We start from the raw sequence: 22,676 nt of genomic DNA, 5'->3' as shown, positions 1-22,676 counted from the left end.
GTAAGAGTGTTCAGTAGTTTTCTTCTCGATATCGTCTCAAAAGCCCTTTTCAAGTCTAAAAACACCGCAATCACATTTTGCTTCTTCTCGAAGGTCTCCTTCCATTTTACAAGGACTAGGTTTAAAGCACTGTCACAAGAATGTTTCTCACGGTATCCAGATTGTTCAGGAACTAGAAGGTCGTTTACTACAATGTATTCCAGCAACTGTTCCTTGACGATTAGCTCCAACACTTTCTCGTACACTGGAAGCATGTTTATCGGGCGATGTTCTTCTGCTTTCACTGTTCCATTCACCTTCTCGATGGGCACTACCACCGATTCTTTCCATGAGTCAGGTACATTTCCAGTGGCCAAAGAGTCGTTTATAATATTTAACAGGGGTACTTCAATAGCTTCAAATGCATCTTTCAAGATTCTGGAATTGATCTCATCAGATCCTGATTTTTCCTCCAGCGACCAAACCACCGTTTTGAGTTTTTCAAGAGTGATTGATTGAAACTTCGACAGCTTACTACCAGTGAAATTTTCTGTCAGTTCTAATGGTTCGTCTACCTCATCTATTGAGTCACTGATATCCTCGATGCTACTCACAAAATATTCGTTGAACGTTTCAGCAATGACCTGCTCGTCACTCACTTCTTCTCCATTAAAGTTAATAGCTTGAGGGTGGACTAGCTTAGGTTTGATCATTTTTTTCAAGATCTTCCATAGCTCTTTGGTGTTATGTTTGTTTACTTCTATCGATTGCTGCACGTATTCATGCCTTGTTCTCTTCAGTGTACATGCATATTCGTTCCGGTGGACTTTGTATGTTTGCCAAGCTTGGTCAGAGCGTTGTTGGAGGAATTTTCTATATGTAGCATCTCGTTTTCGCTTCATTCGCTGTAACTCTACGGTGTACCACTTGTTTGTGTTTTGACGTAGGACTACGTCTAACCGGAAGATATAGGGGGTGAAATGGAAATCTAGGCACTGAACAAGTAGGAAAAAATGCAAGATCTGGAACGCTTATAACTCGAGCATTTCTCAATAGATCGCAAAGGTTTTTGCATCAATTGATAGGAAATATATCTACGCATCTATCATAACGAATAATATTTCATTTTTCTTGAGATAAATAATTGAATAATTGTCAAATATCAAGCATTGTCAAAATGCACTATGTGCCCATTTTTGATTGGTCCATTTTGTGCTCCTCAAATCGTACCGACCAAAACGGGCAACCAGAGCAGCAGCGAAATAGAATGAAGCACGATTGGAAAGGAAAAAGAAAAAATGAACGAAACATTGGTCGCAGTCTCACACATGCGTAATTCTCGAGCCAGCCAGTCAGCTTAAAAATCCCCGCTCCGCTGCCGTAACGATCATTCTTTGTGTGGACACCGACTGGACAACATCGTTGCTGGACGGGCTGGACGGCGAGGGATCGAGTGCCTTTCTCAAGGCAAGAGGGCGGAGGTGGTAGCGCTGGAGTAGAGTAGAGTAGAGTTTTCAAAGGGCCTTTCTCAAGGCTAGAGACGAATGAACTGCAAATGTTTAAAGTCTCTATAATACAACACCTTCCTTCCTTCCGTAACGATCATTCTCATTCAAACCGTACACCACATCGGTTCGCATCACAACACATCAACAAACCAACCCAAGCAGCCATGTCTGGACATGATAAAGGAGGAAAAGTGAAGGGAAAGGCAAAATCCCGCTCGAACCGTGTTGCTCTGGAGTTCCCCGCAATGGTAGCTAGGCCAAGTGCGTTAGTACCAGTGCACCAGTCCACCTAGCCGGCGTTATATAGTTTCGGCCGCCGAAGTGATCGAGTTAGCTGGCAAGCTGCTCGCGACGATAAGCAAACCCGCATTCGGAGCAGAACACATTCGGTTAGGTGGACATCAAGACAACAGGCAGTTGCAGCGAGTGGCGAGTGGCAAACGCAATCGCAAAACGACATCAGGTAGCAGAAGAAAAAAGTTTGTTCTTTATACAAACTGCTTTGGTGGCAAATCCAGAACAAGGCGGCATCGAGGGCGTTCGAAATGGTTTTTTTTCAAAACCACGAGTACTAAGTTTTCTAAATTGGAACCATTCCATAAAACAAGGCGCTTTTCAGGGCCATTAAACCTTCCAAAAAAGAGTTTAGGAAATACAGTTCAATGCTTTCTAAAACATTATCCAAAATAATAATAAAACACAAATTGATTTTTTCATAATTTGTTTGCTAGGATATGATGAGTATGTGAATTTGGCAGTTGTTCTGAGCTTATTGATTTTCACCAATTCTTAAATTGCGCTAGAGTATAAAACACGCGGACCTCAAAAAAATATCTTATTTTCTTTCAAACCGTAAACCCGTACGGCATCGGCATCGTGGACGTAACAAAGGAGGACAAGTTAAGGGAAAGGCAAAGTCTCACTCGAACCGTGCAGGTCTCCAGTTCCCTGTTGGCCGCATTCACTGATTGCTCCGCAAGGGTAACTAGGCCGAACGGATTGGTGCCGGAGCACCAGTATACCTAACAGCGATTATAGAGTTTCGGCCGTCGGAGTGCTCGAGTCTGCTTGCAAAGCTGCTCACGACAATCAGAAAACCCGCATCAAGAACAGAGCAGCTTCGGTTCGGCAAGGCAACAATTAGTTTCAGTGAGTGGCAAAGTCGCATTAAATGTAATTTACTGAACAATATGTCACAAGCTGGATGGGAAGAAATTTTCCAACTGTGAAAGCTGTGGCTAGTGGCAAACGCAATAGCTAAACAGGAAGGTTTAACCGAACAAGATGGGAATATCGAGTGATAACAAAAACACAACACCAAAGGTTCTTTTCAGAACCATCAACATATTCATAAAGAGTAAACAGTAAACTAATCCATTTTTCAGGTAGATAGGTATTCACGTAGGAGAAGAAAATAAAACAATATATTTAAAATATATATTTAGCAAAAGCTGTCCCCTTTGTATAGTCCTACGTCACTCCGGTTATGTCCCCGACATTACCCACCCGTCTTTTTCAATTTAACAAACTTGACAACCACTAGTTGATTAACACATATTTTCATTACTTCAATGAAGCCGCTAGCTTTCTCATGGAAGTTGTTTAAACTCACTACTTCTGACAATTTTTCCCTTAATAAATTCAAAAGGGCAGTACGGCTATAGTTTTTCCAACACTTAATTTTCACGTCAGTTTGCAATTTGGACAGATCAACGATTTCTTCCAACCACGAATCCTCCAAAATTCGCAGAAATATCGAATCGCTTGCTCCCGGTGAATGATATAAGACTCCATAATGACCGGGCTTCATACCATTCAGGATCTCAATCGCCACGATCCAGTTTTTGTCGGCTTGCTCTCTGAAGATTAGTCGATGTCTCAAGCTAGAATGGACGTACATCATGACACCACCGGTATGTCTTGAGTCCGAGTAGCAACTTATTATTTTGTATCCATTGATCTGGAAATGATCATCTCCTATGGTTTCAGTGACGTGTGTTTCATTGATCATAACCAGTTTTGGTTTCAGGGTTTCTACAAGAAGACGAACTTCAACGAAATTTGTAGATAATCCACCACAATTTAGATAGATTACCGGATGATAATCTTCCGTAACCATTAGTTGCTATTGGTTTCGTTCAAGCAGCTGTCGTTTTCTAGCAACCAGTTTTTTATAAACAGCACATTCGTTGCTGTATGCAAAATGCTTCGTGCACAAATTTAACTTCCGACTTTTATTCATTCTATCACAGTTGGCGCAGCAAACTGTTTCCGATTGGCACTCGCCTGTTTTATGGGCACCAGCACATTTTGCGCAGGTCTCAGAATTTGGACAAATCGTGCTTTTGTGATTGAAATCACAGCATTTGAAGCACCGTATGATTCCAAAACACTCTGCAACCTGGCATCGTTCCCAACCGACATTCACTCTCCCTAAATTGAGAAGTTCTTCGTGACTCTTGGCATCGAATTCCACAACAAACGTGAATGAGAAGTGATTTTTATAGCGTGTTATCAACTTGAACTCAAACCGCTTCGGTAAATCATTCTGCTCCTCCAAAGCTTTGATCAACTGTTCTTCATTCAACTCATCAGACACTCCTATAATTTTTAGTCTTGGTCGCATTGGTTTTGGGACGATGACGTCATATTCTCCCCCACATTTCTCTTTAACCGAATTCACCAAAGAACTAACATTTTCCCCTGTTTTCACTTCCAGAATGACAGAGCCATCCCGCCCCTCACGTACAGCATTAATTTGATTTGCGGAGCGATCGATTTTTTCTTTCAAACTCTGCTTCGTGGTTTTCGCCGATTGTTTCACATCCTTCGATCGAACTATCACTACAGGCTCTCTGCTTTTCCATTGCTTTGGAGTTGATCTCTCGCTCCTCACCATATCAGCATAAGTTGTGCGCCTTGCTTCATTTACTTTATTTTCCCCAGGAATAGGAACATGAAGGTCCTCAATTCTAGGTCTCTTCCGCGATCGAAGATTGCTACTTGGACCAGACGGAGTAACAATATCACCCACTGGCTCATTTGTTTGATTTCTTGCTCTCTCCCATTCAGTTTCACTCGAACCCAATTGATTAAATTTCTCCTTATTTTCTTCTGCCATTCTACTAATTTCCTTCGCTAATTTTCCAACTTCCATTTCAATTTTTAAACTCACACACGTTTCCATATCTTTCATTCTTCTGTCCAATTTTTCTTCCCATTTTTGCACACTTTCACTGAATTTTCCAAGAATTTCATTGCATTTTTTCATCACATCATTGTAGCTAACTTGCTGCTTGCGGCACCCATGACACATATATTTCAAACCACGATTTGTTTTCATTGCTAACCGGTTTTATCGGTAATTATATAATACCGGTAATTTTACAATCAATAATTTCTACTTTTACCCCATAAATAATATTTGCCTTTGTGCCGCTTTGAAATATAACTCGAAAATCAATAAGATCAAAAAAACACAACTGGTAGTGTTGCGCCGATTTTACGACTTTCGAACTTCAGTTCAAAAATCACTGCTCGGAATTGAAAACGAAACACAGGATAAGCTTCAACGATAAAGAACTGAGAGCGATAAAGGATTTGGTTGATGCTTTCGAACGAGTTCTGGTCGCTGTTGAACTGCTATTGCGGAAGAAATACACCCTTTATGAAACTGACGTCAGATTGCAATTTATGCTAGAACAGCTGTCGGAGCAACCATCAATATTTTTCGAAGCAGCTGCTTGAGGCTCTGATTGGAAGGATTGCAAAAACACGCTTCGTATATGCCGATTTGTTCCCGTATATGAATTATCATTCTGCTTGTGCTCGTGGCACAGTTAATGATAACTTTGGCGTATTCTATCAAACGTCACGGACTGCATTGTTCCAGCAGGCATTTGAAATTGTTCCTGACTTCATAAAATTTGACGATGATTGTTGTATTTTCCAAATAATGTAACTACAAGGCGTAAATGGAATATACAAATTAAAACTTTATTAGATCGTAAAACACACTTCATTCTTCTAGACGTAGAATCTATCTTTTTATAACAACTCCTCTTTTGTTCCACACGACGTCATCCAAATGACAGACGAAGCTGTCATGGCGAGTCCAATGGTAAATATCTGCTAGGGTGACCACTTGTCCCCAACATCTCTCCTTTCAATATCTGTGGTACAGTTGGAACCTCTGAGGCGGTCTTCGATTGCGCGAAGAGCGTCGAGGAATCTGAACCACAGGTGAAGATTCAGCTGCTGATTGGAAATCGGTTGAGGTAGATGGAGAAGAATCAGACGGTATGGATCCGTTCGATGGCGAAGATGATGGTTCTATGGAGTGTAACATATGCTGAGCTTGAGCTTGTGGTTCGTCTTCAATCGATGGCCCAGCTGTAGAATTGCTCGTACTCAAGGTAGACTTCGGCAGGGCCCACTCATATAGTAATATGCTCAGCGGTAAGTTGGAGCGATCCATTTGTTGTTTCTTGGTCGTTTCTGCTGTTGATCGTCTCCTAAGTTGATTGATGTGCGAACGGATCATTTTTCTATCATCCACCCACACATTATACATAACGCTGCCTAGTTTTTCCATAACAGTACCAGTTGCCCATCTCCATTTATTGCTTGCGTATACTTTTGCGTAGACCGGATCTTTTGATTTAAACGATCTTGATGTGTTGAGATCATGCTGAATTTTTGGTGATTCGGAATAAGATGGTACTCGTAACAAGTCGAGAGATGTTCTTATTGGCCTTTTGTACATCTCTTCTGCGGGAGATTTCCCGCTTGGTACATTCGGATTTGGTGTCGTGCGATACGTGAGGAGAAAAGTGTCTAAAATCTGATTAATATCTTTGTCTCCTCCCTTCATTTTTTTTATGGCACGCTTAAAAATGTCCACGAATCGTTCGGCTTGTCCGTTCGATTGTGGATGATATGGGGCTGTTTTCAAATGATTGATTCCATTTTCATAGCAGAACTGTTCAAAAAGTACACTGGAAAACTGTGTTCCATTGTCTGACACGAGTGTTTCTGGCATACCTTTATTTGCAAACAATGAGCGCAGCAAACGGATTGTTTCACTTGTTGTGATCTTCAGCGTAGGATATATTTCTGGCCATTTGCTATGAGCATCTACTACGATCAAATAATATGTGTCTTCAAGAGGACCAGCAAAGTCAATGTGAATTCGTTGCCATGGTAATGTAGTTTTTGGCCACGATTCTGGAGCCACCTTTTGTGGTGATCGCGCTGCTAACGCGCAGCTATCACATGTCTTTACATAACTGGTTATCTCCTCATCTATGCCTGGCCAATACACGTAGCTTCTCGCTATAGATTTCATCCGTTGTATACCCGGATGACCCTTGTGGAGCTGTGTAAGACACCGCTTCCTGAATGCTTTTGGGATGATCAATCTTTCGCTGAACATTATGCACCCGTTTACTATTGATAGAAAGTCTTGACGATCGAAATATCGCTGCATTTCCCAGTCTTTGATATCAGATCGATTTTTAGGCCAGCCATTCTGTATGAAACGGTATAATTTATAAAGTATCGAATCCTTTCTTGTTTCATCTTTGATCATGTTAAAACTGAGGGGTAAATTGCTAGTGGTATTCATTGCCACTGTTCTGAGGTCATTTTCTAAACTGGCACAGGCTACAACGAAATCTTCATCAGGTTTAATATGTTGGTCTATCAGACGAGATAACACGTCCGCATTGCCAAATTTATCAGTTGAAACGTATTCTAGTGCAAAGTCGTATGACAGTAAAGTTAGTGCCCATCGCTGGAGCCGATTAGCTGTGTAAACAGGTATTCCTTTTTTTGATCCAAATATTCGTAACAGAGGGGCGTGATCCGTTTGGAGCCGGAACCGTCTTCCAAAAACAAATTTGTGGAACTTAGTTACCGCGTAAACAATTGCAAGTCCTTCTCGATCGGGTTGTGAATATCTCTGCTCAGTCTCTGTGAGTGCTCGCGACGCATGTTGTATGACCTTAATGCTGCCATCGGGAAATTTGTGACAAATAGTCGCTCCTATACCAATTGAAGATGCATCTGCCGAAACTATAATTTCTAGTTTGGGATCGTAGTGTGTCAAAAGTAGATCCGATGATAAAATTTCTTTAAATTTTTCCAGTGCTTGTTGACATTCCGCGGTCCATTTGAAGGTGGATCCGCTTTTAAGCAGATTATCCAATGGAAAACGTAGGTTTCGCATATTGGGAACGAATTTCCCATAATAATTTATGGCTCCCATGAATGAACGAACACCGGTGATATCTTTGGGAGCTGGCATGTTGTTTATTGCTTTTATCTTTCCTGGATCTGGACGTATCCCTTGTCTGTCCAGAAGATGGCCTAGGTAGCGAATTTGTTTCTGCCCAAACGAGCATTTTTCTGGACGAATAGTGAATCCGTATTCTTGAATACGGTGCAGAACCGCATATAAATTGCGATGATGTTCCTCTGTGTTTTTTCCTCCAACGATTACATCGTCTAAATACCCTGCGCAGTTTGGTAATCCAGCTAGCATAGTATCAATGAGCTGCTGGAAAGCCCCAGGTGCTGCTTTGATCCCTGGTGGCATTCTATTGTATTGGTACAGCCCGCGATGAGTGTTTATTGTTAACAATTTCCGAGAGCTTTCCTCCACTTCCATTTGTAGAAAGGCATCCGTCAAATCAATTTGACTGAAGATATCGCAGTTCGAGAACTTTGAGAAAATATCCTCTGGTAACGGCAAAGGGTACTGATGTGATTGAAGGCAGTGGTTTAACCCTGTGGAGTAGTCACCACATATTCGAATACGTCCGCTAGCTTTTCGTACCACTACAATCGGAGCAGCCCACTCTGAATAGTCAACAGCCGAAATTATCTTCAACTGTTCCAATCGATGAAGCTCATCATCAACCGTAGCTAACATGGCGTATGCAACTGGACGTTTCGGTCGGAAGACTGGTCTGCTTCCTTCAATGAGCGTTAATTTTATTTTTGTTTTTGTACACATACCTAATGTATCACTGAAAAGCTTCGGGAACGTTTGTTTGAGGGATGATGTTTCCGTCAGATTGCCGCCGATATAATTGCAAAAATTATCCATCGGTGATGACCAGAGATTCAACTTATCTATGATGTCGATTCCCAGGAGGTTAAGCGGGGTCTTGGAGACATATATTTGACCGCTATATGTTGATTCGTTGAGGCTGACTTCACAATCGAATTCCAATAGGAGAGGTAACCGCTCACCTGTTGCTGACTTGGCTTTTTGCATTGTTGATTTCCCTTTTGGTTCGCCAATATTCCGCCAAACTTCCTCGGATATAATTGTTATGTCCGATGCAGTGTCTAATTGTAGACGCGTTGATACTCCGTTAATTTTTATCCACACATAACGACGTTTACCTCGAACGCAGTCGACGGATAATGTGATGGTGTTGGTATAGTGTTTCTCGTTCCGTTGACTTGGTTTCTTCAAAGATCGTTTCGCGCTAGAACAATACCCTTCCTTATGCCCCAGCTGCTTGCATTCTGTACATCGCTGGTTCCGAAATTTACAATACTTGGAGTAATGCATCGCTCCGCAGTTCCAACACGGAGTTTTGGGACCAGATGATCTATGGAAATTGCGTTGGGGATGATTTTTAGTTTGTTCACTGGAGTGCTGTCGCCTTGTTAGATTTCGATACGCTGGATTTCTTTTGATTGCATGAACTTGACCTCCTACGCCTTCTATCATTGCTGCATCACTTTTCAAATTGATTAGTCGCTGACATTCTTCCATTAAAGACTCTAATGTGACATCACTATTATCCTCTATTCTGGTTAACAATCTTGTTCTTGTTTCTGCATCGCACTCTAATTTTAACCCGCACACGAAGATCAGGCATTTAAATTGCTCTTCCGATAATTTCGAAAGCTCGAACTCCACACACATTTTATTTACTCGACAACCGTAGGTAACGTAATCTTCGAGGGATGTTTTTGTGATTGTAAGAGCAGAATATCGCTTCTTGACTGCTGATTCTCTGCTTCCAAATAGTGCTTTCAATTTGCTTATCGTATCTGCAAACGTAAAGTCTTTCGGTACACTCGGCAGAATAAAACTGATGTATCTGTAATGTTCGTTTGTTCCTAGCCGCCGTAGAAGTAACCTGACTTTAGCTCCATCGTCTATTCGCGCAGCATCTTTTGCAAAAAGATCCTCATACCTGGCATACCAAGCGGCGAAAGTACTGTGATTTTCGGGATCATATAGAAATTCCTTTATGTTCGCTGCTAGTGAATCTAAAATAACCTCTGGATTCGGGGGAACGTTTACTTGAATTGATGACATGGCGTTAAGTTCTTGTTGTTGCATGAAACCTTGCTGATACTGGCTCGATTCTTGTTGTCGCTGAAGAAGTTGGTTTGTGACAGCTTGTTGCTGTCTTAGTTGTTGTAGAATTTGCACGATGATTGCATCGGTAGAAACAGGCTGCTGGAAGGTTGGACCTTGTGGAGGTGAAGAGTGTGATGGCATCCCATGATGATGTTGTTGTTGTTGCTGCTGCTGCTGTGTTGGGTGTCCATTTTGTTGAGGAATGAAACCGGGTGCATTGATTCCCGCATTTTGCTCCATGTGCTGCTGTTCCTCCATTGTGCTGAATGAGTGTTTAATTCTCTTCCGCGGCGGGGACGTGATTATAGTAAAATCGCGGTCATCTCGCGAACTAACTAACGAAGTTTAACACGCGAACTCGTCGCCACTGTTGTATTTTCCAAATAATGTAACTACAAGGCGTAAATGGAATATACAAATTAAAACTTTATTAGATCGTAAAACACACTTCATTCTTCTAGACGTAGAATCTATCTTTTTATAACAATGATGATATTGATTCAGTAGCTGGACAACATGAGGAAAAGCGTCCACTGGGCGATGCGAAACCTGCAGAACAGTTGAGCATCAAAGAAAAACTTGAACGACGATTGCAATAATCAATGGTATCAACATCCGGCCCAAGCTAAATGTCTAAACGGATTGATGAAAGCCCTCGGACAAGAGTTTTCGTACAGAGGGCATCAGAGGCAAATACATGACAATGGTATTCCATGCTCTTCGTACTGTAAGCCCAACATCATTGGACTCTGATCGTGCATTTTCCTTTTCTGGAAACTTTGTTAATGAGATCCCATCTAGACTAGAAGACGACAAAGGGCCCTATTATAGAAATCGAGGCGATAAGAATTTTGCTCGTTAGCTCTATTTTACTATCATAGAAATCGAGCAATTCGATAGCACCGAGCGAGTGATAACTATCGATGCATGTGTCAGAACTTTTCGAGTTGTTTGGTTCGCTTGTTGCATATCTTCAGAGAATTATTTTGTTTTGGTTTGCGTCCCTGATACTTTCCTTTGGGAAACATTTCAGAAACGCTTCAATATATGCAATTTGCAACACATGTTCGTTTGTTTTGATCAGCATTTGTTTTACGGTGCTGCCAGAATTGTCTATACAAGGTAAGTGTTCAATCCAGCATTATTTACATTAATCATGTTATAACTTACAATGCAGAATTTACTTCCAGCGCATATTTCAGTGGCTGAAAATGAGTGGTAGAAGAAAAAAAACCAAATCACCACCAGTTTGAACGGCTCCTTGAAACAATGGAAGCGAACGTAGACATTGCTCGAGATCGTTGTGGAGGCAGTTCTAATATAATCCCGGTGTAGGAAAAGTTGAAGGAATCCAGAGAGGAACTTAATGCACTGAGACCACCAATGCATCTAGGTTCAGAATGGCAGAAAGTAAGTATTTCTTTTACGATACACATAACTTTCATAAGTAAATTTTATCATACTCTTTGAATTTCTTTCAACCGAATTCCCTACCACAAAAATTGCTTACTTCTACTAGCATACATTAGTACGTTATTTTTGGCAGCAATTTTCTTTTTTATTGCTATACTATGCCAAACTATACCACTTTCACTACAATAGATCAAACTAATGGTCGGAGTGGTATAATGCTCTAAAGGGTGTGTCACATCAAATTGCATCACGGAAAAAACGCTGTAGAAATTTAATTTTTAGGAATTATATCTTCAGCTTTCGCTTATAATCAGATAAGAGTGTATAGATCACGTTGGCCATGCTTCACTGTCAATTTTTCGTAAATTTGGAAAAATGTAATCGAACGAAAAAGAGCGTCGTGAATTAATCCTGTGCACTCATTTCGAGAATCCGGAGTTGTCACATCGGGACATCGGTAAGATGCTGGGAATCGTCCAATCCACGGTCAGCAGAGTACTAAAACGATACTTCGAGAACCTAACCATCGACCGGAAGGTGAAGAACGGCAAAAATGGATGCTCCGTCAGTGAAAAAGATCACAAGCGCGTAGTTAAGCAGTTTAGACGTGATCCGAGAAGTTCGGTCCGGGATGTCGCCAATAAGCTGAATTTGTCAAGTTCATTCGTCTAGCATACCAAGCAGCGGGTGGGCCTGCGTACATACAAGGTTCAGAAGGCTCCTAACCGCGACGAAAGGCAAAACATGGTGGGGAAGACGCGAGCCCGGAAGCTGTACACCGAAATGCTGACGAAGCCGCATTGCCTGGTAATGGACGAAGAAACCTACGTCAAAGTGGACTTTCGTCAGCTGCCGGGCCTGTTGTTCTTCTCCGCAGAGGACAAATTCAGCGTTCCGGAGGAGATTCGCAAGCAGAAACTATCCAAGTTTGCCAAAAAGTACATGGTGTGGCAAGCGATCTGCTCTTGCGGAAAGCGGAGCGCCCCCTTCGTGATGACCGGCACGGTAAACGGGCAGGTTTACCTTAAGGAGTGCCTACAGAAGCGCTTACTGCCATTATTGAAGCAGCACGAGGGCCCGACCATCTTCTGGCCGGATTTCGCTTCGTGCCACTATTCAAAGGACGTGTTGGAGTGGTACGAAGCCAACGGGGTCACCTTCGTGCCAAAGGAAATGAACCCGCCCAACGCGCCGAAGCTTCGCCCAATAGAGAAATATTGGGCGATTATGAAGCAGGCCCTCCGGAAGAACCCAAATGTTGTCAAATCGGAGGCGGACTTCAAGAGAAAATGGATTTCTGTTCAAAAAAGTCACAGGAGGGTTGTGTCCGAGACACGACCGCATAGTTGACGTAGGATTCCGTTGGGCTATCTGTTGTTTTAGATATGTTTGAAGAATTACATTGTGAAACTCTTCGATAATGATTTGGTGGCCCGGAATAGGGCCGTTTTGTCTGGTTATTAGGTATTGTTTGTTCACAACCGAGTGATGATGATAGAAGGATAGTGATTAGTCATTGGATGGTGCGTATCAAGATAGAAGATGCCAAAGTAGAATGAGATATGATGAAAGCCGCCCTTTGTGGCTCTGAACGAGATAGATCCTGTGTTATGTATGGATGAAATGAAGAAAAAAACTCATCAATGTAATATATGATAATTATCATTATCGAACACAATTATCAATTTTTCTCACCATTAAAAAAAGTGTTACTTTATTATAGAGAAAATATATATTTGAAATGGAAAAGGTAATTTCATTTATAATTTTTACTTTTTGAGTGTTTATTCAATTCATTTTTATTTTCGTTTCAAACCCAACGGAACACGGAACTCCTTTATTTTACCAATTTTTCTCGATGCATGAACTTTCTTTGGGAGAAAAAAAATTTACAAGAAAAAAGTTTTACAATGCATAATCGGTCATTGATATGAAATTTCACGAAGCAAACAACATAAAAAGTTCTAAATTTAAATTTAATTTATATTCTATCAAACATAAGTTCTATTCAGTTCATTTGATGTTTCAATTCGTGAAATTTCATATTAATGACTGATTATGCATTGTAACACTTCTAGCACAAGTGTAAGTTCATCAATCCATCGACAGATTCTTATTGGAACGAAAATAAAAAAAAATCGTAAATGGCTCCCAACTTATTCGCCAGCACATTTTTTTTCCCTTGTTGGGTGTGAACCACTCCGTCCATTAGTTTGAGCTATTGTGGTATGCCCCATTTTTTGTACTACGCTTCAAGCTTATCTACTGCTTATTGATGAAGAAGTAGACTGAAAGCTATAGCGAGATAGGTGCCAATCAGGAATAATCTGTTTGATAAAATTTATAGTCCTGATCGGCGACACAGACCAAACTTCCTTGGGCTCCAGAATAGCCTTATCAAGGTGTTGAAGTCTGCGTCTTGTTAGTGCTCCGCATTTGCAGAGCAAATGTTCCGAGGTTTCGCTTTCGGCATTACAAAAGCGACAAATATCATCTTGCACTAAACCTATGTTTTTGAGATGGTATTTACTCGGACAACCAGCACATATGCAATCAGCAATGCCCACGCTAGTCACAATGAGCACTATCCATGTGTGCGCATCGTTTGTTAAACTTTCTACCACGAGGGTATTCATATGCTGATTTCAGGCAGCTTGATTTTAATGTCTCTGTTAGGGAACACACTCCGGTGGGAACAAAAGTTCCCTTTAACTTAATGTATTTGTATTTGATTTATTGGATGATTTCTCCGTATCTTCAATTTCGAACAATTAAAACGAGGTATTTCCGTTTGGAGATTTTTCGATTGTTTGATAGTTAGTTTCGTATGATATATTATTTCATCCATTGTGATGAATTGTTATGGAGTGCTCAGATCGATTGATATAATATTATATATTCTTCTTCTTCTTAAATGGCGTTAACGTTCCCTATGGAACTTTTGCCGTCTCAACGTATGCATTAACTAGCGTCATTTATTAATGCTTATTGAAATTTCTTAAGCCAAATAACACGCCTTGAATGTATTCCGAGGGGCAAGCTCTAGAATACGCGTGACCACAGTGCAAGTCGAAAGAGATTTCTTTGACGAAAAATCCCCCGGCCAGGACGGGAGTCGAACCCGAACACCCGGCATGATAATGTGAGACGCTAACCACTCGGCCACGGGTGCACTATATTATATATATATATATATTATATATTATAAATATTTCGTAAAGCCATCAGGAAACAACTAACCAATAATTGTAAGTACATGAGCCGCCGCAATTTCGAATAATCAGGACTGGGTATTTCCGTTAGGATAGAGGATGAGATAGTTAGATTGTTTGATAGTTTTCATGACATATATTATTTTATTCAATGTAAAAAATTGTTATGGAGTGCCAATATCGATTGACGCAAAAATCTCATCAATCCATCATGAAATGACTGAGCAATAACCGTTTGAAATTGGACAAATTCGATTTTCAATTAGTACCCCCATATGTTCCCGAAAGACGTAATCCTACGTCAAAAAAATAAATACATTTGAATTTTATCAATTCAAAACTGCCTTCGGGCCTGCTAGTTCGATGGGAGATTAATCTGCCTCCCTAAATGAATATTGCTCATGGCGTCGCTTGGTGCCGCCGAAAGCAGACTCGTTTGCTGAGGAGTGCTGAGCGACAATGAAAATGTCTTTCTAAAGGTAGGTCGAGAAAGAGTATGAACTAGTTTTCTTCGCAAGGGCCCTTCTCAGGGCTAGAGACGAATGAACGTAAAGTTTAAAGTCTCTATAATGCAAAAGAAGAAAAATATTGCTACCAGATGTCACGAACTTCGACATTTTTTGCTACTATGGTGCTACTCGCCCGTGTAGTTGGCGCAAAGGCACCGCAAAAATATTATTTTATAGAATTCCTTCATGTATTTGTCTGATACGGGCTGTGTATCGTTCGTTCTTGTTTTTGAAGGGACTTTAACCCAAAGGTCATTCGTCCCTAACGTATGACTGGAGCGTTCCGTTATATACATGCATGCATATGTCCTTCGCTTCTTTTGCCAAATCCAGTAAAAGGTGGTTGATGAAACGTATGTTTTTGACGTGATACGATCCATGTTAGTTGTTAGTAGAAAATGTAAAAATAAACAGTATTTTTGATCGATCTTATATAGTTTTTGTGGTAAGTGGAAAACAGTAAAATAAACTCTTTTGTTTCAAAACAATTTGATAGTCCTGAGAAGGTCTGGAATGGTTTAATGCGTTGTACGGAATCTGCTGCGTTTCAGTCGGATGTAGCAGTTTAGTTTTGGGAGCGGTAGCTTTTACGGATTCGCTGATGCTTTCCTTGACTTTGGCGCCATCGGCTTCTGTGCGTCGATTTGCGAGGGTTTGATTGGCACCACCACGACGAGTTAAACGACGGATAGCGGGTGTGATACGATGCGATGCAATGCACTTCGCTCCTCTGCCTCCTTTGCCGCATCCAATTGTTGATGTGAAGAGAAGCGCACCAGCAATGCACACTAGATTTAATTCGATGCTCTCCGCTGCTTCCTCTTCTTTGCTCTCCTTTGCCGCACCGTATGGTAGAGATGTGCCATCCGCTCATGAGCTGTTCCGAAGAATCGACTCTTTGAAGTGAGTTGACGCGGAACAGCTCGCAAAAAAAATCAAACAGCTCTTCAGCTCACTTTGATGATGATGAAGGAGAGAAAAGAGCTGTAGAATTGAAGAGAGTGTGTGAGCTGTAAGATTCAAATGAACTGACCGTCTCTCGCTCTTCGTGTTAAGACATCAGTTTAGTTTCATTTGCCCCTCGTCTTTTCAACTGTTATATTCGCGTTGACGGCATTGAGCTTTGTTTACCAGTTTAGGGGGCGCCAAAAATAATAATTGGCTCTCAGGCAGAATGAACACGTTTTTAAAATTCAAATTATTAATGAAAATTAACTTCTGTGTATCAAATGAGTATTCTATTTCAATGAAAAACACTTTGTTTGCAGGCGGTGCAAAAATCTCATAAGATTTTTTTTTTTTTTTTGAAGAAAACTTTCTATTGTAATGTAAAGCCTCAGTAAAAATGTCGGAAATGTTGTACTCGCCGAGTCTGTTGTAAATAATAGTCTGGAATACGTGTTTCAAGTAATTAATAATATGGTGTGAAAAATTTCATTTGAATTTTAACATTTTCAAACTGGCTTCGTGGCTATCGAGTTTGGGACCCAAATTGAAAGTCGGCACTGACAACTGAGCTGAAGAGCTGTTCATAAAGAACAGCTCATTTAGATAAGCTGATATGATCAGAGCTGTTCATCATGATGAGCTGATTTGCACACCTCTACCGTATGGTGTTGGTTGATTTGTAGAGCACTGCACACTAGAAGCCCAGATGTTTGCCGATCTGAGCGTTGAACGAGAATGAGAAATCCAGGTACAGGTACAGGTAATGAATTAGAGAGACTTTAAACTCTGAGAGTTCATTCGTCTCTTGCCCTTGAGGGCGGGAAATTTAACTGAAGGAAAACTAAGAAAAACTATTGCAAAAATCGTTACTCTCGCTCGACTCAGTCCTAGTAACCGCTATGGATGTATGTCGTATCGCCGCACCCTACACGGCTCTGGGGCCAAAAACACAACCAAACAAATGGAGCAGGGAAAAAGCCCCTTTTAGTGTGCTTGACGAGCTCGCTTCTAAAAAGGGCGTAAAAAACCTGCTCATCTTTTGCTGAAATTAGAAGAGAAAACAAACGTAGTTTTATCAGTATAGGTAGATTTAGTAATTTGACATTAGATCTGATCGAATAAACCTGTATCCTTTAGGAACTCGATGGTCCTTTTTTGCTCGACGGCGTCGTCCGATAGTGCTGTCCTTTTGGTGTCTGCAACCTGAAACTTTATTCTTGAAGCATTAAATTTTGGGCATGTGATTAATATGTGTTCCACCGTGAGTCTTACATGGCACGACTCACATAGTGTTGGTTCCAATCTACGCATGATAAATTTGTGTGTTAAAGATGTATGCCCGATACGTAAACGTGTCAGACATACTTGAGTAGATCGGAGAATACTATCCTTCCAGGGAAGGGTAGTATTCTTGATCCTTCTTAAGAAGAGGTCACGGGAAAAAAACCAACTGTTCTCCCAGCTCAATCTGAGGGATTGCATGACCCATTTGATGGTGTCATTTGCTGGGTGGGAGGTGGTCCATAGTTCGGAGAGCCTACCCTCCTTGGCGAGACGATCAGCCTGTTCATTACCCTGGATTCCGCAGTGCCCTGGGACCCAGCAGAAAGTGATGTCCTTCCCTGTAATTTTTTCCTCAATGCTTTGAATCCAAGGGTGTTTACTATCGTCGCTTTGTAGCGCCCGTAATGCACTATAGGAATCCGAGAAGATCACCACTTTACTGTCGTTATCACAGAGTGATGTCGCGACAAGGAGAGCGGCAATTTCCGCGGAGTATACCGAACATATGGAAGGCAGTTGGAATTTTAGCTCCGTGTTATTGGCAAAAACTCCAAACCCTGTTAGGTTTCCATCAAAAGACCCATCTGTGAAGATTTTGTGGTGGGTGTGATACTTGTTATGCAGGTGGTTATTAAAACAGGCCGTAACAATGCTGCTGGCTTCCCCAGCCCTGACAGCATTTTTGATTGACCAGTCGATCTTTGGCGGATGTGCATGCCATGGGCGTTGACCGACTCTGCTTAATGGGGCAATAGTCGGGAGGGTGACTTGGCTAATATTTTGCAGCCAAATGTTGGCTCTGGAGTAAATGGATAGAAGATCCGGGTCTTTCTCGGACGTCCGGATGGCTTTAGTGGCTAGGATATTTGTGAGGAAGTGTTCGAAAGGAACTACGCCGGCCTCCACAAGCAGAGCGTTTATTGGGCTGGTCTGAAGGGCTCCTGATGCATATCTAATCACATTATGGTAGACAGGCTTTAAGTAATTCAAGTGATCCCAAGAGGCACGGCTGAAAAGTTCGATGCCGTAACGAATTTTAGAGAAGATAATGCTTTTGCCTATGTTGTAGATGGTTTTACGAGAACTCAAGCGGCATCGGCCACCTAGAGCTTTCACCAGCCGCAGGCGGCACTTCATACTAGCTTTAGCATTTCTGAGGTGTTGTCCGAAAGATAGTTTACTGTCAACTAGCACTCCGAGAATTCGGACAGAGCTGACTCTCTTAATAGGCCTGCCATTGATTAGACATGTTCTAAACCTTTTCCTATGACCTTTACGTTTGCAGCAGTGCATTATATTAGACTTCTCTGCCGAAAACTTAAACCCGATGGAATTTGCCCAGTTACTAACCGCCGAGATTCCTTCCTGCAGTCTTCTGCGGGCCATTTCTGGGAAAGTATTTCTTGCCATCAGCAGTAGATCGTCTGCATAGGCCAGTACCTCGGTGTTTTAGGGATAACCTCTAGAACCGACTGCATAGCAACGAGGAAGAGGGAAACTGATAGAACCGAACCTTGTGGTACTCCGTTTTCTAGGCAACGGTGATCCGAAAGTACTCCTCCGAAGTAAACTTGAAAACCTCGATTGGTGAGGAAACAGCGAAGAATGTTGAAGAGGGAGCCTTCAAAACCCCATCGGTGGAGTTGATCGATAATGTTATGACGCCATGTGGTATCGTAGGCTTTGGCTAGATCGAGTGAAGCGATTTCGCTATGTTGGCCCTTTTCGATAGTTTCTTGAAGGAAATGATCGAGTTGACTGAAGTAGGTGCCCGTACCTTTACCTCGGCGGAAGCCATGCTGTCTTGGGTCTAATAGTTGGCATTCTTCAAGGGCCGTCCTAAGTCTTCGATTGATCATTCTTTCGAAGACTTTCCCTAAGCAGTTGAGGAGGGTTATAGGACGGAAGTTGTTCGCGGTCCGTTTACTCTCCTTCACCTTTGGGATAGGTATTACCAAGCCCGTTTTCCATGTATCTGGGAAATAGCTGTTAGTCCAACATTCGTTGTATATCTGAACGAGTAGAACTTTTGCATGAAGAGGTAGATGCTTGATCATCGGATATTCGATTCCGTCTGGGCCAGCTGATTTGCTTTTGGATATTTTTATTGCCCATAACAACTCGTCCAAAGAGAACTTATCGTTGTATTTGTGGACCTGTTCCGAAGCAGGAGGAAAAACTTTAAGTTCCGCCTTCGCCTTAATAGCCTTGAATTCGTTGGTGTAGTTGGAGGTGGCTGAAATAGTGGCAAAGTGTTCGGCTAGGTGGTCGGCTATGATGCTTGGATCTTCGGTGAAGGTACCATTAATCTCGAAGGAATAGCAATTTGAAGCTTTCTTGCCACTAAGTTAGTTGACCTTGTTCCAAAGTTCAGATGTCGAAGTATTAGGGTTGATGCAATCAAGAAATTCCATCCAACTGTTTTGCTTGGCTTCGGTTATTACCTTCCTGGCTAGAGCTCTAGCCGTTTGGAAGTTGGTTAGGGCAATCATTTTGCAAGCGCTTCCATCAGGAAGGCGTCGTAGGATACGGAGGGATTTTCTTCTCCTTTTGATGGCCTGTGCAACTGCATCGTTCCACCATGGGACAGCCTTTCGGCCGGGTTTTCCACTGGTACGGTGGATATTTTGTTCAGCCGCCAAAAAGATGGCGTGGGTAAATTCTTCCACGGAGCAGCTTTCATGTTCAGAAAGTAAGCTGTTGATTGTGGATTCGAAGCCTTCCCAGTCGGCCGACTGGTATATCCACTTCCTGCGCAAACGAATGTTTGGGTTTCTTGACAGGGTTCGGATGTGGATGGGGAAATGATCACTACCTCTGAGGTCACTATCAACTGTCCAGCTCAACCTGGGGGCGAGGTCCCAGGAAGCAATCGTGATGTCAATGGCCGATGATGATCCGTGATGGATATCTATCCTGGTATGACGGTGATCGTTAAGTATGATGAGGTTTAGTTTTTGGACGATTCCCAAAATTGTTTTATCTCTTTTGTCACATTTGTTTCCTCCCCATGAAGAGTGGGAGGCGTTAAAGTCACCCATCAGGACGAATGGGTGCGGTAACTGTTTGATGGCATCCGTAAGTTGAGTTTCAATGTCATTACTGTGCAATGGGGGAATATAAATGGAAGCAAGGGTTACCTGTAGAGGTCCCTTCAGTTGTATAGCACATATTTGTAATGATGATGTTATGGGGATGACGGTATGAGGAAGGTCACTCAGGACAGCGAGGCAGGCTCCAAAAAGCCCCGAGGATGGCCCTTCCTTAAAATACCAAGAAAATTTGCCACTAAATGACCGCTCTAAGAGCGATACATTGATTTTTTTAGCTTCTTGAAAAGCCAGTGCTAGTGGGAGATGTTGTTCCTCAGCTAACATTAGCTTAATTTCATTCATGGAAGTGGATAGCCCACGCAAGTTCCATTGAATAGCAAGTTTTCGGTTGGGTGTTTGGTTACGGGACGAAGGGTTGCTGTTAATAGCTATAGGAGTGAATTTTAAAAAAGAGAAAAAGGTAAGTGGGCTGAGGTAAGTAAATAGGGGTTCGAAGATGGGAGAAGGGTATGAGATTAGGAATGGGTAGATTTGCTGGATTTGTTCTTCAGTCTAGGATCATTTTTGGGAACGTTGGCAATTGATGTGTTGCCAGGTGGGGTGGGTTTGTTTGAATGGTTGGATTGGTTGGAGGTTTTAGTTTTGGATGCGGTGGTTGGTTGGAATGAAGTGGATGGTTGGGGGGAAGTGGATGGTTGGAGGGAAGTGGATGGTTTGGATTCGTTGGCTGGTTGGGTTGAGTTGAATTTTTGGTTTTTGGATTTCTTCCTATTGGATTCTTTTCCTCTAAAAATTTCCTATTCTGATGATTTGAATTCATCTGAGGTTGACCTTTTGTTTGTATTTTTTCTCTTGTTGGAGGGGGTAGTTTCAATTTCCATAGAGATTTCTGGGTCGGATTCTGAATCTGACGAGGAGGTGCTGAGTTCCGATTCATGTGGATTACTGGACGGGATTGGAACTGCTTTTTCTGAAGAAGTTTGCTTAGCCTGATTGCAGTTGCATTTGCATTGAGAACAACCTGTATTTTGAATTTTGACTAGTCTCTCTTGCAGCTTACTTGCAAAGGAAGGACCATTTTTGTTCTCGAAAATGGATTTAGCTTCCTTATATGACACACCTTGGTCAATTCGGACTCTGGTAATGTTATCCTCTGCGATCCACGCTGGGCACTTCCTACTGGTAGAGGCGTGATTTCCCTTGCAGTTCACACAAGAGGCAGGTGCATTGCAGATAAAATTTTTAATTTTGTCCTTATCATTACTATTTGTGTTAAGTTCAGGGTGGGCTACACCGCAGTTACGACAAAGTTGGATTTTTTTGGCGCATTTTTTGGAAGTGTGGCCGAAAGCGAAGCATCCGAAGCATTGCATCGGGTTTGGATAAAAATTCCTGGTTGAAGCACGGAGGAATCCGAAGTTAATTGCTTCAGGGATAACTGTTCCGTTAATGGTAAGGATCATTGTTGAAGTAGGAACTCTTTCCTTCAAGACTGGGTCAAATCGTAGGATTTTTTTAACGCCGATCACATTTTGGTCGGCTAGTTCAGTTAGGAGGACGTCTTCGTTTAAGAATATTACGTCACGACAGGACACAACGCATTTGCGTTGGTTCAAGGTGGGATGGTATAAAATTTCAATGGGTGTTTCGTCGATCAGCGACTTTGTACCCAGAAGCAATTGAACGAGTTTTTCATCTCGTAGATGTAGCGCATATTGCAGGCGATTTTTATCGTCGCGTTGAGGTTTCGCGTCTTTAAATTCCGTACCGATCACTCCTTGGATCGATTTGGAAACGGTGAAAGGATTCGATGGAAGAATGTTACCTTCAGTGGCTCTCAACAGTAATATTTGCAAGTTGCCACCAAAAGGATCAGCCCATCTGGGCAAGGTACGAGTGGTGGTAACACCTCTGTAAATATTGGTTGGCCTTCCGGCGCCGGAGCTGCTGGAAGCCATGATCGGGGCCTGGCTATATCGAAATACAGCCAGGCGCGGAAAAATATTCACGAACCAAGACTATAGACTATACGACGTGCGACGGGGGACGAAAACGGCGGAGGACAGTAACGGCGGGGGACAATGCCAACGCAGTTACAAGAACAAACACCGAAATCACTTGGCGGAAAAACACTATTTTTAAAAACACTTGGAAAAAATCACTTTTTAAATGTCAGTTAAATTAAAATCAATTTGGGATATGTAGTAAAAAAATTTTTTTAACCTATACCCTTTGGGCGTCCTATCTCTCACTAACTCCTGGTATTAAGAAAGGTTTGGTCACTCACCGATCGTGTTGAAGAACCACTCCTAATACACCACCAAATGGTAGTGGGGTAGCGGGGAAGGGACCGGATACCGCCGACGGCAGGGCAATCGCCG

General features: G+C 42.0%; 1 protein-coding gene across 1 annotated transcript; it reads right to left on the bottom strand.

Annotated features, from left to right (window-relative positions):
• Window positions 1-5,652: 5,652 nt before the first annotated feature.
• Window positions 5,653-10,134, bottom strand: LOC129761689 (uncharacterized protein K02A2.6-like). Its single transcript, XM_055759422.1, has one exon. It carries the CDS (start codon window positions 10,132-10,134, stop codon window positions 5,653-5,655), a length of 4,482 nt encoding a protein of 1,493 aa, XP_055615397.1.
• Between the last annotated feature and the right edge of the window lie 12,542 nt (window positions 10,135-22,676).

Source organism: Toxorhynchites rutilus, chromosome 1 (assembly GCF_029784135.1).
Source record: "Toxorhynchites rutilus septentrionalis strain SRP chromosome 1, ASM2978413v1, whole genome shotgun sequence".
Classification (NCBI taxonomy): domain Eukaryota; kingdom Metazoa; phylum Arthropoda; class Insecta; order Diptera; family Culicidae; genus Toxorhynchites; species Toxorhynchites rutilus.
This window is presented reverse-complemented; position numbering and strand designations above follow the sequence as displayed.